At 37.2% G+C, this 18,425-nt stretch overlaps 1 protein-coding gene across 1 annotated transcript in view; it reads left to right on the forward strand.

Annotated features, from left to right (window-relative positions):
- Dcc (DCC netrin 1 receptor) overlaps positions 1 to 18,425 on the forward strand; it is a 1,076,497-nt gene that overhangs the window by 1,041,052 nt on the left and 17,020 nt on the right. Inside the window, 1 exon segment of the mRNA XM_085676444.2 lies at positions 42 to 254. Coding sequence (XP_085532570.2) covers positions 42 to 254 — 213 coding nt within the window.

An 18,425-nucleotide genomic window follows, 5' to 3' on the forward strand; every position in this document is an offset into this window, starting at 1 on the left:
AAGCTTTATCTTGAATGACACCTGATTTATCTCCACTACAGCTGTAAGTGAAGGACCAGCTGCTCCCCAACAGCCCATGCTGCCCCCAGCTCAGTCTGAACATCCCAGCAGCGAAGAAGCACCCAGCAGAACGATCCCCACAGCCTGTGTCCGACCAACACATCCGCTCCGCAGCTTTGCCAACCCTTTGCTACCTCCACCAATGAGTGCAATAGAACCAAAAGTCCCCTATACACCACTTTTGTCTCAGCCAGGTAAGTAGCCATACCACTTTTCAAGGGTCATTCCCGTCAATGATAGCTCTACATTAAGTGAAGAAGGGAGCCTGAGAAGGTGTATTTACCATGTATGTTTTCAGTGTGGACTGATGACTTGCCCATTGTGTTCACGCTTGTTACTGATGACTGAAAAGTCATCAGGGAACTGACAGATAATTTAAGCAACTTACTTCAGTCTACACATCTGGTAGGTAATGCATCTTCACCAACTGTTTTTAATGTCAGGAAGCAGAGATTCTAAAATTTGAGAAATTCATCTGTGCCTCTCAGTTTATGTCCAATGTATTTAGTGACAAAACCAGATATAAAAAGTGATCAAGAAATATTCCAAAATTATGAACAGGAATAAATGAAGTGTTCTAAATAGTTATGTATTAAAGGAAGTGTTCTAAATAGTTATGTATTTAGTGCTATATTGCTATATATGTCATCCTTATCTACATTTTAAAAGGAAAAAAGTAGTTTAATATTTTATACCAATTATAAACATCATAAAACTCAATTGCCATAGTACTTTTTGTTATTCTCTTGGCTTGTGTCAATCATAAAAGCCATCTTTCTATCACTAAACATAATGGAAAATGTTTATTTGGGCCCTTGTTTCAAAGGTTCCAGTTCATGGTTTATTAAGCCTGTGTGTGATAAGGCAATACATCATGCTAGGAACATGTGGCAGAACAAACCATTCATCTCACTGCCAAACAGGGAGAGGAGGAAGGGACTAGGTTCTTCTAGTTATCTGTGAGAGTATGCCCCAAATAACCTAAAGACCTCCAACAAGATACCACCTCTTAGAGTTCTGCCATCTCCAAAGAGCACACCGTTCACATCTAAACTATGACAAAAGAAAAAGGGTATTTCTCTATGTAATAGTTTTTTTAATAGAGCAAAAAGGCGAAAATTAAATTTTGAATGCTATTTTAAATAAAAGACAAGTAAGAAACACTAGGTAGAAGTGACATTTGATTCAGGACATGAGATGTGGAAATCAAGCTCAATCTGAAGCTCCGGGATCACACAATTATCAAAAAGAACATTTGTTTCGTTGCGGGACTGAGAGCGGAGCAGAGAGCTGGCATTTCTTCTTATCAGGCATTGTTTTCTTCTAATTAAAGTCTAACTGGAACACAGTGGAGCCTCAGTGATTGAAGTGTGTCCTTAGGAACAGAATGTGTTGCTTTTAGTGTCCCTAACCATATTCCATCAAATAATGAGCTTATCTGAGGGGGTGCTCACTGGTGGAACACCCTAGAAGCAAAGCCTCATGGCTTCTCTCCCCATTGTCCTCTAGAGTCTTCCATTGTTTGTCTTTCTCTCCCATTCTGCTTTAACTCTTTGTCAGACACCATCTCTTCTTTCATATTTTCTGGTCCTTCTGTCTCGAGTTCTTGGTTTGATTTGATTTAATTTTTTTTATGATTCACCTCTAAATGCTATCCTCCCTTTATGCTTTGTGAGATGTATTCTACCGTCACTTTGGAATTATTAAATGCCTTTCCCTTTTATGTTTCTCCTTCATTGTCTGCCTGTGATTCCCGTGCATTTCATAATGCCTTACCACATGGTTTCCAAATAAGTCTCCCGACATTGCTCCTGACACATGGTAGATAGTATGCTTTTTAAAAGGGCTGCTGTTTACTTATTCTAATAGAAAAAGAAAATTAGCAGACTGACAAATGTATTAGTGGTGACATTAACTACATGCTTCTTAGCCCAAAAGATGAAATACTTAGTGCTTTCAACAAATTTTAATTCCAAGAAAATCATTGCTTTAGTCAACCTGATTGATGAAGTAAAGTCATTCTGTTGTCAGCTTAGAAAAGAAAATACCTCAAATAATTTCACTCTGGATTTCACAATAAAAGACTGTGTAATTAGTAATGAATTTGTCTTTACTTACTGCACGTAATTACTTTAGAATATGGTAATGGGAGGCATTGCTCTAATTTTTAAAGATTATGCTAAATGAGAAGTTCCTCTGCTTTGAAAGCTTTGTGATTAGCATCGGTGAAGGAGCTCTTCCCCTCAATAGGATTTCTGCATGTGGTTTTTCATGAGCAGTGCTAAGGGTCCCAGCCTCAATTTGCCTCCCACTGAGATGTGCAGAGCTGCGCTTGCAACAGCTTTGTATATGAAGAATAGGGCAATACATATCATGGAGTAACAACCTCCCTGGGACCACAGAGCGTTATGCAATATTGCTGGGGTAGGTGGTAATTAGAGAGGCATTCTGTTGTCATAATGTCTGGAATTTTGCCTACCTGCAATCATAGATTCATTCCTTCATCCCTCCTACACACCCGCTGAGTTAGAGATTTAGCTTAGTAGACTCCAGGGTCTTTATGGTGTTTTTTAAATCTTCATCTTCATCTTGTGATAAAATGATTCTGTACCAGAGCTTCATATCGCAGCGGTGAATGGCTGCACAGGCTTTACAAATTTCACAGAGCCGCTACCCTCTACGATAAAAATCACAGGCGTGGATACATTGTAGTTTGACTTAGTCCCTCTCAGGTTAAACAGAAAGAGAGCAAAGCTAGTGTGTGTGTGTGTGTGTGTGTGTGTGTGTGTATGCATCTCTGTGTGTGTATGTTTATCTCTGTATATGTGTGTTTTCATGCACTCTTGTGTGGTTTCCTTCCTGAAGTTCTTCTTAGCTGTACAAGGGCCAGTAATACTTTAAATGAGCTTTAAATGTTTCACTTGTCCTGTGAAACAATCATTCTACAGAAAAGAGCATACAACTTTACAAACACTGACGTCTACAGTGTTGCACTAATATAACATGAGCTTCCTAAGCTGCCCTTGCATCTTTGGAAAACAAGGAATCCTATATTTCACCTTTATGTCGATATTAAATCCCACTGTATCCTGATCTTTTCAATCCTTGAACAATCAATAATGTCAGTGGGTATGGCAAAACCAAAACTCACTTCATTGTATAGCAACATTGAGTGTGATTTTCCCCCTGCACATTGCAGCATATGCTTCAATTAGTCTGTGGATCGAGGACAAGGTATGGGTATGTATGGATGACAGTGGAGAGAGAAGGCATGCCATTTATATTTTATGACTACGTGGGAAATCATGCATTCCCTTTGTAACAGAATCTTTTTGTCAGGCCCTCATTTCTGTAAATATGCAATGAAATAATGTGGCCACTCAACTGCTTTTCAAAAGTTACTGCAATTGATTCCTACACCCCATTCTCAGTCCACCATTGGGGTTGTTTCCTGATGCCACCTAAGTGTTCCATCCTGCTAGAATCAGTCGAAGGTAGAGGTTGTGGGAGATCAGGGGTCCTTTAACAGGTATCATAAAGCCCTCTCTCTTAGGGTCAGTCACAGAACATAAATCACTCCCAGAACTAAACAACTGGGTTGTGTTGACTTGGCCTTATTGGAGTCAACACTGGATCAATTGTATGGAGGAAAATTACATGGAAGTTACACCACCTACTCTTTAATACATTTCCTTTCATGTCAAATCTCACCTCTGCTTTTAAAAAAGCATCGTGAGATTTTCCTGCCCTTACTTGTAATAGACTTTATTTAGTAGATGAAATTTTATCTGTTATAATCTAATCATCCTAAATCATACTCTAGCAAAATGTAATAAGACAAATCTACTTAGTTATAACCAATATTTGTCACCTTGTAACCTACCTGGTGTTTATTATGGAAAACACTAATTTCCTGTAAAATGGTATTCTGACATGTAAATAGCAAAGAGGTCTTTTAACTATCTTAAAAATTGGGATTCAATACCAGAGAAGATTTAATAAGCAATTCAAGTGACTGATGCCTCATCTATGATGATAACATGAAGACTTGAAAAGGTAATGTTTCCCATGCTGAACAGCTGAGTATGAAACCAGATTTCCAACATTCAGAAAAATATAGTATTGACAAGGAATGTGGATTTTCTTCTCTTGTTTGTTTGGTTTTCTTGGTTACTTTTAGAAATACTATCTAAGGAAACACTGCGGCAAATAAGATGATGTTTAGATTAGTTATTGAGTAATGATTTTATAATTTACTTACGTATTGTGTGAGTGTGAGTGTATGATGTCTCTCTCTCTCTCTCTCTCTCTCTGTTTCTCTCTCTCTCTCTCTCTGTCTATCTGTGTGTGTGTGTGTGTGTGTATGTGTGTGTCTATGTGTACATGATGTTGTGAAGTGGGTTATAACTTTTGTTTGAAGTGCACACAAGGTTTGTGAAGTGGGTTATCTCCTTCACCTTTCTGTGGGATCCAGGGATTAAAACTCAGATCACCAGCCTTGCACCGAGATCACAGGGCAACCCATTTTGCCAGCCCTGGAATAACTATTTAGTATCCATATGTTATTAGAGAGAAGAAGGAAGTTATACCAAGAATACTAACTTTCCAAAGAACTCTGAAACCGTGGCCATCTGTCGGAAGTTCACCTGCTCCAACTGCCAGTCCTCCTCGGCAGTAAGGCAGGAAGCCAAACCCTCACATCTGTTGCTGTCTGTCAGGACTGCTGATGGCCAGAGCCGTGAAGTCCAACACAGACAATTGAGACTTTCAGAAGGAAGTGAAGAACGGAAATTTTAAGACATGGGAATACAATACAAACTGTAGGTGAGAGAAGATGACAGCAGACCAAGACAGCAGTGCGTGTGTGAGAAAAGCTATTTCAAATTTAAAAAATTACTTGGAGGGGGTAGGAAGTGATTGCTCGATCAAACTTTGAGTCCCTTTGATCAAATTTTCTCAATTAAAAAAGAAGGGAAATATTTTATCAATAATATCATATGAACACTTGAAGTAAATGGTCAGTTTAATATTATTAAAGGTTACAATATCAAAATTCCATTTAAATACTAATAATAAGTGACAATTAAAGAGGTCTACGTACAAAAGTTGGTTGACTCAATGAATACGATAATTTAAAACATGCTAGTTTGAAGGGTTGTCCTTGGATTTTACTAGAGACTTCACAGGTTCCTTGGTGACAAAGAATAGCGGAATGACAGAATTTGCAGCAGTTATCTTCAAAGTCAACAACCCCTCTGCATATTCTATATCTTTTATAGATCGCATACTTAAATTCTGATGAAAGCATTGTATTGATCTTTGTAAAATGTCTCAGAAATCAAAATATTTTTACAAAAATCAGTATAGGAAACATGTATAAACTTTAAATATTATACTAAGTTGTAATTCATAAAGACCATCAGCAGTAAATTCATATTTAATCAAAAAGTCACCATAATTAGCCACAAGTGGAACAGATCACCCTGTAACCTTTCCGGACAAGAATACTGTGTGATTCTTCTTAGAATCTTCTTCCAAACTGCAATAAATATTCAATTGCTTGTTTAGTTTATCAGATAAAACAATAAAGAGGACTCAGAATTTGAATGCAGTTCATCAATTTCAATCCAATTATTTAAGGTAAAATAAAGCAACTTGAGAGCTAATAGAATGATTAAATGTTTATTAACGATAAAGGCAAATAAAAATGAAACAACTTCCAAATTTGTGACTGTTTGATCATAAAATGCAAAATGATCCAAATGACACATTACATCCTATGCTACAAGTGCCTTAAATCTTAATACAGGTTGGAAACAACAATTTGAAGCCACATGTCCTAGAACTTCTATTGACTAGTTTAGTTTCATGAAAATAAACAGACACGCCATGATCCCTGTGTAATACAACACAGAGGAGCAGGGTCGACTGTGTGTACTGAAACCCAAGAAACTGACAAGGCATGGAAGCTGGTGCCCACTGAAGAAGCCATGTTTCTCTCCCAACACCTATCTTACTCATATGTGAAATCATATAATATTCTTTAAGAATGTACTTATGAAATTCTACAGGCTTGGGTGTTACAGAAATAAAATGTATCCTTCTTCTTGGATTCATTTTCCCTTAATTAGGGAAAGAGTAAAAGTATAGGAAAGGTTTTAATTTGATTAAAGATTCCAAGTGTTAGGGATTTGTAAGCAAGCTGGCAGTTCAGAGCACTTGCAGTTAACAATTACCTAAACTTCAGTTCCAAGGAGTCTAGTATCTGCTTCTTACCCCTGAAGGAACCTGCATCCTACACGCATGGCATTCACTCACACAGACATAACACATACACACACATAGAAATCACACACACACTTAACATAAATCATAATTTTTTTAATAGATGAACACCTTTGTCTGTAGTCCCAGTTGTGTTAAGTAGTTGATAGATCTTTTTTTTAATTTCATTAATTCATAGCAGATTCCAGACCTTTCTCTGAAGGTGTGGGAAAGGTTGGGAAAAGGTTTTCATGTGAACCTCCTATTAATGGACCTTTGAATATATGTTCTGTCAAAACTAACTGTGAAAACAAGCAAAAAGGCTCTGTGTTGAGATGTACTGAATTTAACTACAAGTAGACTAGGAAGATAAGACTTATAGTATAGTAAAAATTACATAAAAGTTTGTGACAGATCCGGTGATGATTTAAACCATTTTCCTAGCTGACAGGACCATGTAGACAATGTATTGCCATGGTAGCCATCTTGAGAATTTGTGAACATTGACTTTCAACTTACACATCCAGGGAGATTGATGTTCTTATTACCAGAATCTCATTCACTGGAATGTCAAGGCTTTCGCAGGACATTACCTTTATCTTTTGTAGCAAAGGGGATTCTTACATTTACATGTGTGTGAATTACTATGATAAGCAAACCACTGATTTAGGGGAGAGGCGTATTATAACATGATTGTACATACTAACTTGTAGAAATAATGAGATTAAAATGACGGCCCACTTCAGTGCCTTTTCTAGACTGCTGTCTTAAATATCTTTCCTTCACACCTCTGATTCTTTCACATGGTGAGTTGCATGCAGCTTTATAGTTACATAGTCAGTGAGCCATAATTTTCTAATAAGGCAAACATTTTTCAAAGCACAGTAATGTGCTAACCTAGTAGGCTTCTTTTAGAATCAGGGGTTTCACGATGAACCCTTAGTTCCCCTCATTGTAACTCTTGAAATTATAGTTTGCGTTAGTTTTCCCTCTGGCTGTGTTCTAGAGTTGGTTTCTCAGCAGCAACAAGTTACGCTATGTAAACAAGCCAGAGCAGACACCTTCCTTGGTATAGGAGATGCAACAGGGCAGTGTGGCCAGTTGAAGAATGAGGGGAGTTGATCTATTCTCTCGTATCTCTTATCCATCATGAGCAAAGTTTAAATAAAAGTATGAACTGGCTAAAACCAAACAAACAAACAAAAGTCTTGCACTGAGGTCTAATACCCCTGTGGACTACCTAGGTTATTGAATGAGTCATTTAATTTCTTTGTGCTTTAATTTTCTACCATAACTAGATAAGATAAAATCTAATCTGGAAAGGCACGGCTGCACCGCTTTAGGTAATAAAAATAGATAAACATAAATTATGCTTATAAAATGATACTATTTAACAGGAACTTCTTATCTGGTATAATATGGAGGCTCTATCACTTTATACTCTGGACTCCTTTATATTTTCAACACCTACAGAAAAGAGAGGAATCATTTGAAAGGGGAGAATAAAATGGTATTTTCACAACTCACTCTCTGGTCAAACACGTTGAAATTTGTGAATTGCCATACTCCCCTGCATATATTTGCAGGATATTAATGGCTCTAAGTTAAACAGATCACCAGATGGAGCAGAAAATAGTGAATAGAATACAGTCTTCTGAATATGATTGCTTGGTTTTACTGCAATTCAAGATCTCATTCATCAGACCAGGACTCACTCTCAAAGCATAAATCCATCCCAACAGTCTGGGAACTGGTCTCTACTGCAACAGTGTAGGTTCCAGTAAGCCCTTATGTCTTGCATTGTGGCAAATCTGATTGCAACATGTCTGCCTTCCTGGCTTTGCAAGCATTGCATCTCCCTGAAGGGACCTATGGGGAACCAATCTAATGTGTTTGATGTTACTAGAATCTCCCAATCCCAGATCAAACTTTCATCTAGCTGTTACTCCGAAGTAGAAATAGCAAGGCAGAGGTTGAAGAAAGAGGATCAGAAATCAACGATTGAAAAATGGAACAAAGGTTATTTCCTAATGATCATGTATAAAATATTACTGAGACATTTCCCTTCTAATTTTCAAAAGCATAATCATAGCTATGATACTAGAATATTTGTGATTTGAGACAGAAGTTTAATTTTATTCATCATGGATATTTTTTCTGTAGCAGTGAGTCTCAGATATCATGTGTTGGAGAAATCATTTGCAAATCTCATACATGTTCAAATTATTAGTGGATCTGGAGAAGACCCCTATGTTTTGAAGTTCTAAAGGGATTCCAGGTGATGTGGTGGCTGCCCTTCTGTAGTTTACACCTTTAAACAATTTTATTTTAAAACAGATTGTGTGCTCTTAACCCGAGGCTTGTGGAAGTATTAGCACCCAAGATAACTCCTTGAAATTAAATTTACCTCTGTGTGTGTGTGTGTGTGTGTGTATGTGTTTGTACACACATGTGTTTGTACCCACAGGTTCACAGATACTAAGTTTACTTATAGATAATTACTTATAGTTTTCTTAGACTATCACATTGCTTATTACATACAACAGTTTAAGGGTCACATTCTCTTTCTTGTTCATTACACCCCATTTAGGCTCAACTACAGAACATCACCACCAAGGTCTGTTTCTCTTTGCTGTGGTTTTGCAACTATTTATGTGGGTTAAATTTTATCTCTCAAGACTTATTCAGATACTCTTACAACTAACATACCTTTTCACAGATTAGGGCCAAGAGTTGAGTGCCTTTCCCTCTGCCCAGAAGATACTGTACAAAATTAAGCTTTCATTTTCCATATAAATGTCAAAAAATTCAGTGCCTTAGGAAAGCATTAGTTAATATACATAAATATGCTTAAGAAGTTTTACTTCTGAAAGTGTCTCTGATTTAAATGTCTGGCTGGAGATTGATAGCTAAGATCTGAAATGTCCTATAGGAATTTTTCTTCAGATGAGCTCCTGTGGAAATCTGGGAAGTTGCATGTCATTTTGGAGGTGGTCATAAAGTTGCCTAGATTTCCCATGTTCCCGTAGTACAGGGAAGAGCACCTTCCACAAGACCAATTGATCCACATGCACAGTGACTCGGGGTTTAATAAAAAATTCCAGTTTGCTTTGTCTTGTACCTGATGAACATCATATGTAATCCGTAAATTAAGTTATAGTATTTTTCTGTTAATAATGAGGGTAAGTAACCTTGGAGAGTGACAGTACAAATCACAGTTAAAAGTAATGTTTATATGAATAGTAAGAAAGTTAAATTACATAATTTCCCTTAAGATATCATCATAATTGTCATTGAATATAAAATATACCTAAGAAGTAAATATGTGCTCAAAAAGACTCCTGGTAAAGATAGGTTGGGAGAAAATTTTTTTAAAAATAAACATCATTTCTGTAATCATCTCTTGAGAAATAAAATCTTTTCTTTCTTCCTTTCTTCCTTTTCTATTCTCCCATACCTCCTCTGTCATCCAGATGTCACATTTAAAACATCCTTTACCTGGTTTAGAGATTCTGAATTTGGAAAGCAGTAGGTTCTGCACTCAAAGCAGCTGAAAATAAGGGAGCATGTTTATATGACAACGCTAGCCGAGAGAGAAATAGCAGTAAACCATGGGAATTAGAGCTTGAACCTGCTAAAGAGAAATTTATCTAAGCTCTCTTGATGGTTTTGGTGTCAGCGAATTATGTGTAAAGGAGTAGCTGTGAGTTCTCAGACTATTGATTGTACGTAGGATTCTTTCTAGGGGATCTGACTCAGGTCAGTCAGATGTCATGACCGCCAACTCAGACAACTTCCCTACCAATCCCTCCTCCACCACCTGCAGGCCATCTCTAACTTCTCCTCACCTCAAAGTTCAGGTGTTAATGCTTTACTCACCCTTTTGTGTAGTAGCATTCTAAAGAAACATTTTGTTCCTGTGAGACTACATCTACAACAGACATTGAAGACTGTAGAAACAGTCTCGGTATTCTTTAATAGTAAAACAGTGTGTAATATGTACTAAAATCCCACAAGATGATAGTTTGTGTATTCTCGTAATGTCAATGGGATCGTCAGACTTCCTTACTGATTGCCTTTATGAAACACATCACTGTAAGTTTGTGCTCTTAGTCACTCATCAGAGAAGCATAAATGAAAAAAATCCTTCTCCTAATTCATTCATGAAAAAACATTGGCTCAAAAAAGATGTAAGTAGATCTAGTTCACACAGTATGTAACTGTCAGAACAAGGCTCGGAACCTAAGCATATCTTAAGGAGAAGTCTGTTTTCTACAGCATTATATTATAAGATGTAGAAACAGGAGTTGAAGGAATAGTAGGTAGCAAAAAAATCATGAATTCTATATTCTAGATTTATTATATATGTGTAAATGTATAAATATGTATATGTATTTCCCCCAAATATTCTAATGTTTCCTTTGGAATGTGTCTGATAATCCACAATATTCTAGCCTCATCATTTGTAGAAGAAAGACAACAACCAAACATGCCCCAAATTTTGCTCAGTTTTTATTTGATGACAAATTGGTAACTTATTCATTGGGTTTTACGTTGTTATACTTTTATTTGTGGTTTTCATTTCCAATATGTACAGATTGTGTTTTCTTATTTGCATGTTAAAGTAAGTATCTATGTAGATGTAAATAAATCTAAAAATAGATGAACTCATTTCTATACACAGAATTGGCTTCCATTCTGTATAAGGATGAAATACTCTGGAATCCCAAGAGGGAGGATATTCTGAATAGTGAAGAATTTACAAAGCTTCATATAGAGACATCTCGTCCTCATTGGTAACTCCCCATTTGGAGACTTTAACAGGTCTCCTCTTTGGCTGTTATTAAAATGATGACTTGAAATTTTCCTTTGGCACTTACTTGCAATGCAAACAGGAAGGAATAAACTCTCAACCAGGCAGACTTTTTAGGGAATCCAGTCTGAGTAAATTACATTTCTGGTAGCTCAGGATAAACTAGAAATCATTTTGTATCATATGCATTTTTATTCATAGTTAATTCTGCATTAGCTCTGCACACCGAGAAGCTTGCCACTGTGCGCTTACCGTGCTTTTAGATTGCACAGCAACTGTGGTGTAACCCGCACCATCCTGCCTGATGGGAACCTAGAGCTCTGAGAGCAAACCTGGGGCCTCTGCGGTCAGGGTCACTAAACAGCAGCTGCAGCAGGTAATCTCACTCTGCATGATGTCAGTGTGAATCCCTACTCCGGGATTGCTGGAGCATCACAAAACTGTGTCCTGAAGATCCACCAAGGGTATTTCAAAGTTTATCGGTAAAATTGTCTGACTTCAAAGTGTGATTCCCATGGTCATAGTAACTTTATATGCTGGGAAAAGGCAGAGTGTGATAAATGAGCTGTTACTAAGGAAGGTCAAATAGTAAACCAAGAATGATACAGAAAGTGTGTCAGGCATTTGCAGGGCAGAGAGATGGAGAATAGGAGACATTTGCAAGAGTTACCTTTCAAATTTAGAGGCTGTTGAGTAACTGAATAATTAGATGGGAGGAATTGGGAAGGTGAGTCCCAAGCGACCATTGTTTTAACCCCTTGTCTTCAGAGAACTCGCAAACAAGCAGAAAGAATGAAGTACTGAGGAAGATGGCTTTGTGAGTAGAAAGAAATTTGAGGAGGAAGGGGTTATATGAGCAAGGAGCACATAGAAGGAAATTGCGTATGGATAGGGAGAGACATAGCATTCATGGAGCAGCCAGAACTGAAGTGGTAGCATATAGCAACATCTTCAGAAAGTGAGCATTTCCGCATACAATAACAAGAATAAGATGCCAACTCCTAGGAAAAGAACTCAAAGGAAAAAGCAAAGTTTCAAAACAGATTTAGACAAATCTCCATTTTTTTGTGGTAGAACAAAAAGAAGTACTAGAGATAAAGCTATAATTTTCCAGAAACCAAGATAGAAAAGCAATTCAAGAAAACAGCCATTATAAATATAGTAGTTCCTTCAAGCAAAGAAAATACACTGTCATTTGGATATTTCTTACAAAATTTTATCATAAAAATATGTACCCAAGCTAAAGTTGTGTGAAGAGCCACAAGGGAATCTGATAAATGGTAAGCTAATTCCAAATTAAACATTTAAAAAGGAGTTTGACTGCAGGAACCCTGTGTGGGTAGATAAAGCTATTCCCTGAAGCCATACTTGATTACATGAAAATATCAGTCTTGGGTGAATTACCTCCCTATGAGTTGTTTGCTGGAAAATATCCAAGGCTCTCAAAACAATTTGGAAAATTGTTACTGCTGTTTACTAGATGCTAAGACTCTATTGCCAAAACTACTGTACATGCTCTGACCAGAAGTTATACAGTATTCATCAGGAACTAAGCAAGAAACATCTCTCCTACTGGTCAGTCTTCTTATTATCAGAAAGTGCTCTGCAAGATGCTAGAGGGGAGAAGTAGTCGACAGTCTCCTGTGGACCCTTCCCCTTCATGTTTGTTTTGAGAGGCAAGATGCGCACTGTTGTGGTAGTGGCCAGTCTTTTATGGTGGTTACCAATCACATTAGGATTAGTGTGGATGCCCATTCCTAGGTCAGGGATTCATGCTTAGTACTGTAAATTTGGTCATTGATTTCTCCATGGCTGGGGGTCACCTATGGAGCCTACTACAGTCGTTTTGTTAAATAGGCACGATGTGTCTACCAAATTGCCTTCTAGGTGACTACTGAGTTTAGTATTGTTGTCAGCTTTGATCAGATGAACTTCTATTTTTTTCAGTGGCTGCAGGTAACTGCAAAGACTCATAGTTGCTCAAAGTTGTAGGAATAAATGACTGTTTATGAATGAGTCACACATATCACTTCCTTCAAGCTTCAAGGTATATTACGGAAGATAGGTGTGGAAAGAACATGAGAGCTCTAGGATAAGATGGAGTAATGCAGGATTTTAATCTTTGAAAATGATGTGTGTGCTGTGTTTCAGTCAATCAAAGAAATACACATATAAATATCGGAAGTGATTGTGTTTAATGTCACAATGTGCCAATACCACAGTGTAATCTCGAAGTGACATTGTAAACACAGTTCTGATGTATACCCACTAGTGAATGATTGTTTGTATATGTGTACATACATGTTCTTTCCTGAGTTCCATTAAATGATGGAACAAGTTAAAATCAATTATTTCACGATGTTAGGGATCTTGTCATCTAGATCATCTAAGTCATGGGTTTACTACAAAACAGAGCCTTGTGGTCATTCGTTTGCCTTTAAAAGGGAAAATAGCTACATTGTACACACAATAACATGAATTTTGAAAGATGAAAATTATTATCTTAAACTGCACATAAAATATTTGCCAGAAGAATAACCTAGTGTGTGTTATTATGGATGTTAGTGTTGCAATCATATTTATATCCAACATCCAATTAATAAAGTCATAGGAAGCTGAACTATGAACATTTATGTGGTTCTGGATTTTAACTTTATTAAATAATATTGATACAATCACAATGTTATTTATGAATTGGAAATGTGGTGTCTCTGAAGTTTTATCACTGGAATATGCAAAAAAATGATATTAAGTTGTAGAAGGAGACTGTTGATTTCCGGGCTGCTCAGATCCGAAAAATCACACAGAAGCTACATTAATTACAACACACAATTACACACATAATTACAACAATAAGAAGCCTATTATCTCAGGCTTCTTATCGACTAGCTCTTATATCTTAAAATAACCCGTTTTTATTATTCTGTGTGTCACCACAAGGCTGTGGCTTGCTGGGTAAGATTTCGGCAACCATCTCCTTCGGCAGCTACATGGCATCTCTTTGATTCTGCCTACTCTTTCTGTATATCTCTGTTCAGATTTCCCACCTGGCTTTGTGTGCTATGTCACTGGCCGAGAAAAGGTTATTCATTATCCAATAAAAGCAATACATATACAGAAGGACATCCCACATCATTAAGGAAAGATTTTTTATGAAGAATTAAATTGACAATTTTCTTAACAAAAGCACAGAGCGAATAAATCTGAATGGCTATAAATATTAAGAAAAATTTTTGCTTCTTGTTCAAATAGGATAAACAGAATTAGAGAAAAAAATCAAAGAATTTATTTGAGCAGAAGAATTGTACCTTTCATATCAAATGACCCAGAATATTTTTTAAACCAACTGAGATAAATCTTCAGGTGACATTGTTGAAAATGATAAACTCCTAGGAAGCAAAGGCAGACCCCTTAAAGAAAGTAATGAAGAGAGTGTGAGATGATCATATTTATACCTGACTGCTGATCGTGTGAACTTAAAAACACCAGCATAAGACTGTGAGTTTCTATTACTGTTTTAATCAGCTGAGTATTCTGTAGCTTTGAACTAGAAACCTCAGGAAAGACCCACGAAAGGAGGGAACATAAAGCTACTCAGGTGAATCCACTTCTCAAGATCTTTGCTGATTTCTCTGGGTTGTATTCTATGAGCTCTCTCAATGAAAAAACAAGGATAATTGCTGGTATGAAAGTTCTGCAGCCTCATTGGTTTCTTCCTGCCTTCGTTCACCTTCCATTTAGTTGCTAGAAAGTCTTCCATCAAAGTATAGTGTCGACCCTGCTGTCAGTGGGCTGGGCACTTGGCAAATCCCAGGTACAAAACAGCATTACACAGTGATCTCTCCTTGAGGACTTCCCCCCACCTCTGCTTAATCATTATTTCCCAGGGAAAACTTAATGCAAGGACTGTTTGATGAGCCTACTTCCTTTCAAATCTTTAAAATTCTCATAAGCTTTTCACTTATCCATTACAAAATGCAAAATAAACACTTTATATATAGGATACCAACACTTTAAACTAACCTGGGACCATACTTAAATTCACGTTTCTTTCCTCTGGTATTTTGGAAGCCCCTGTGGTGGTTTTTTTTTTAAGTTACTATTAAATGGCCACCAATTTGCCTAGTAAATTTGGTACTTAGATTCCAATATGCAAAGGTGGGAAGTTAAATCATAGGCTAACCATGAAAATGTATGTTTTCATTCAGACTGCTTCATGTTTTATTAGATGCTTACTGTAACCATAGGAGAATAATTAAATTATTTGTTGGATTATGCGCTTGCTGTTCAGCCAGAGGGAAAGGGAGATAGAAAATGAAACATTACCACCATCTTTAAAAGCTGCTTTAAGAAGCAGAACATTCCTTAAATAGGTAGATGAAATGGCAACAGAACACCTTTCATTTGCCAATATTGCCGTTCTATCATTTATGAATAAAATTCAAACAAGTCAAGGCAGTTAGAAAGCCATGATTGATTTGTCACTGGTTATATTATTGGGTCATTTTTTTTTAGTCATGGGAAAGAACTTAAGACTCTTGGTTTCACATAATTAGTGTACAGAATGTGAACACGAAATGACGAGGGTGTTAGGGATGAGGAGAGTTCCTGTAAGGGAAGAAAGGATAAAACTAAAGGAAAAGTATGTGGAGACATTTCTTGATGTCCATTTTCAAACTAAAATCAGTTCACAAATACTGTATTTTACAAAGGCTTTAGAATTTTCATTTCTCTGATGTTGTGATGTTACATATATTCTGTTTCATCTATTAGAAGGGAACAAACTTTGCAGGCATAGAGAAAGAAAAGGGGGAATCTTCAGAACTGTAGAGCACCATATTATCATATTTTAGCATATCCTGGGTCACATACTCAGTGACAGAAGAAAGAGTGAACAGAAATCTGTAGTGTTTATTGCTGTTCTTTCTTCTGATTGTGCCCCTGTATGCTGACATCTTTCTGCTGCCCCATTCCTAGTCCCTCCTTCCCAGACCCACGATTGCTGGTTTGTTCACTCTGATTCCCAGGCATGCCTTCTTGGTTAATTTTTAGATTATTTTTATCTATGAAAGTACATATATCTCAATAATAGAAATCCATGAACTCTGTCACTAGCTGAGAGAGCTTAAATATTCCCTTGTCTTCTTTGAACTTTGATTTTCTTGTCTCCAAGACAACACAATAATGTGTGCATTAGAAGTCTATTTCAAGGAAGTGTGGGGTATGTAGCTCATGTACCTCTAAGAAAAGATGGCAGCACCCAAGTGTTTCTCTGGATTCTGTCACATAGACACAGTAGAGATGAAATCTTGATGACCTAATGTTTCCAGATGCCAGCAATGGCTCTTACAAGAAATTAGGCAGGAACAAGTAGGAGGCTTCTTTCCTCCCTGTAACCATGTGACTATTGGCTTGCTCTACTGGAGCCAGCCTTTCCTAGTTGCTTAATAAATGTGCTCTGCACAACTGGAGTTTTCTATGCCAATCACGTGCAGGTTTGAGAACTTGAGTAGTGATGTTTACTCTATCAACCTTATCATGTGACACTCATCTCACCTGTGACTCAGGGTTGGTTATCTAACTTGGACGGCACATATGCATAGAGAGACAAGACCCTTTGCTAGCTTGTCCCCAATTGGCAGATATACCACATTTCACTTCACGGAAGAGAAATGGCAATGTTGGAAGAGAACAAGTCTTTTCTTAGTGAAGGTGTCATTTCAGTGTTCATTACCCTAAAGTGCCAGCCGCTCTTGTGTGTTGTGAATTAAAATGCCTTAAGAGCAATACAAAAACATGCATATTAGAAATTAGGCCACTTGTAAAGATCCCCTATGGCTGTCATATGCAAGTAAATAGAGCTGCTCACTTTATTTTTAATATTCTGTGAGCATAAAATATAAAGAATGAGAATATGCAATTTCCCACACCTTGTTCCAATTTCTCTCACAACACCAAAGTTCACCTCACATGAGGAGTGCAGATGACTTTACAACCCCCAGATGACACAATCAGACTGATTACTTACAATTAAGTATGTATCAGGACTTTTCACATCAAAACTAGACAGTGAGAGGCCCTTTCAGCTGCCATTAAAGAATAGAGGAGAGACAAAGCAAATCCATTGTCTTTCGGTTTCATTCATAAAATAAGGGAACGAAATTTAGAGTCGAGGGTCAGACCCAGAATGCACCACAGCCTCTGATCTACCCCAAACAGGTTCTGCACAATGCATTCCTGCTGCAGCCTGGCCTGGTGTTTCTCAACATAGAAAGTACCGTGATTGGGAGTAACATGCAAGGAGACGCTAGCAGGAGGCCGCACCTGGCAGTCATATATTATGTACCTAATGAGCAAATGAAATGTTTAATAACTGCACTGTGGAAATAAAGCTTAGGACGGTAAATGCCTGCTGAGGCTTTTCGTCTTCCCCCGATGCACACCGCTGGCCCATCGCAAAGCTGTAACATCATTTGTGTTTTCCTGTTTAGTGGGTCCTGCTGAGGAGACAACATTAAATCCAAAGCGATGCTCACTTAATTAGTTGTATAACCATGTAAAAGCATTTATTTAACATAGCAGCTTCCGGGGTTGCACAGAGGGTCTCCTGAAGTGATTCTCCTGCATGCACCCGAGGCACAGAAAATTGTGCAGTGGCTTCAACCGAAGCATTTGCAAATTGAAACATTTCAATTAACCATGGGTCATTTAGACTCATAGAAATTTAATACTGCATTATTTTACTTAAATAATTTATAGTTTGGTATATAAAAAGCAAAGGCAAGCTAAAGTTCTGTTACAGGTTTTCATTAATGAGTTTAAAAATAATTATTTTCTATAAAGCAGTGATTTAAAGGCAAATTGTTATCACTTATAAACTATTATAAGTTGATGAGAAATCTTTTGTGAATACGTTTTTATCAAAGAGTTGACCAATGTTTTCTAATTTTGTTTTTGTTTTGTTTTTTGTTTACCGAGTTAGACTCTAATGAATGGCCTTGAATGGGCAATAGTCTTCCTGTCTTGGCCTCCCAAATGCTGGGATAAGAGGTAAATGTCATCATGCTTAGCTGATTCTTCCTAAATCTCAAAGAGAGCCAAGTCATTAAATAGAAAGTTTAATTGGCAGGGTTTGGGTTTGGGGAGGAGCCTGGGAAGAATTGAAAGTGGAGGAGTAGATTAAAACAAAATAAATCTACTCGTAAGATAGGGAATTAGAAATAATATAAAATTTAAAATACCAAGCTATTAAAAAACAATATGAGAATGAAATGCAGGCAGGATAGCT

This window comes from Myodes glareolus, chromosome 13 (genome assembly GCF_982192425.1).
Source record: "Myodes glareolus chromosome 13, mMyoGla1.1, whole genome shotgun sequence".
In the NCBI taxonomy this organism is placed as follows: domain Eukaryota; kingdom Metazoa; phylum Chordata; class Mammalia; order Rodentia; family Cricetidae; genus Myodes; species Myodes glareolus.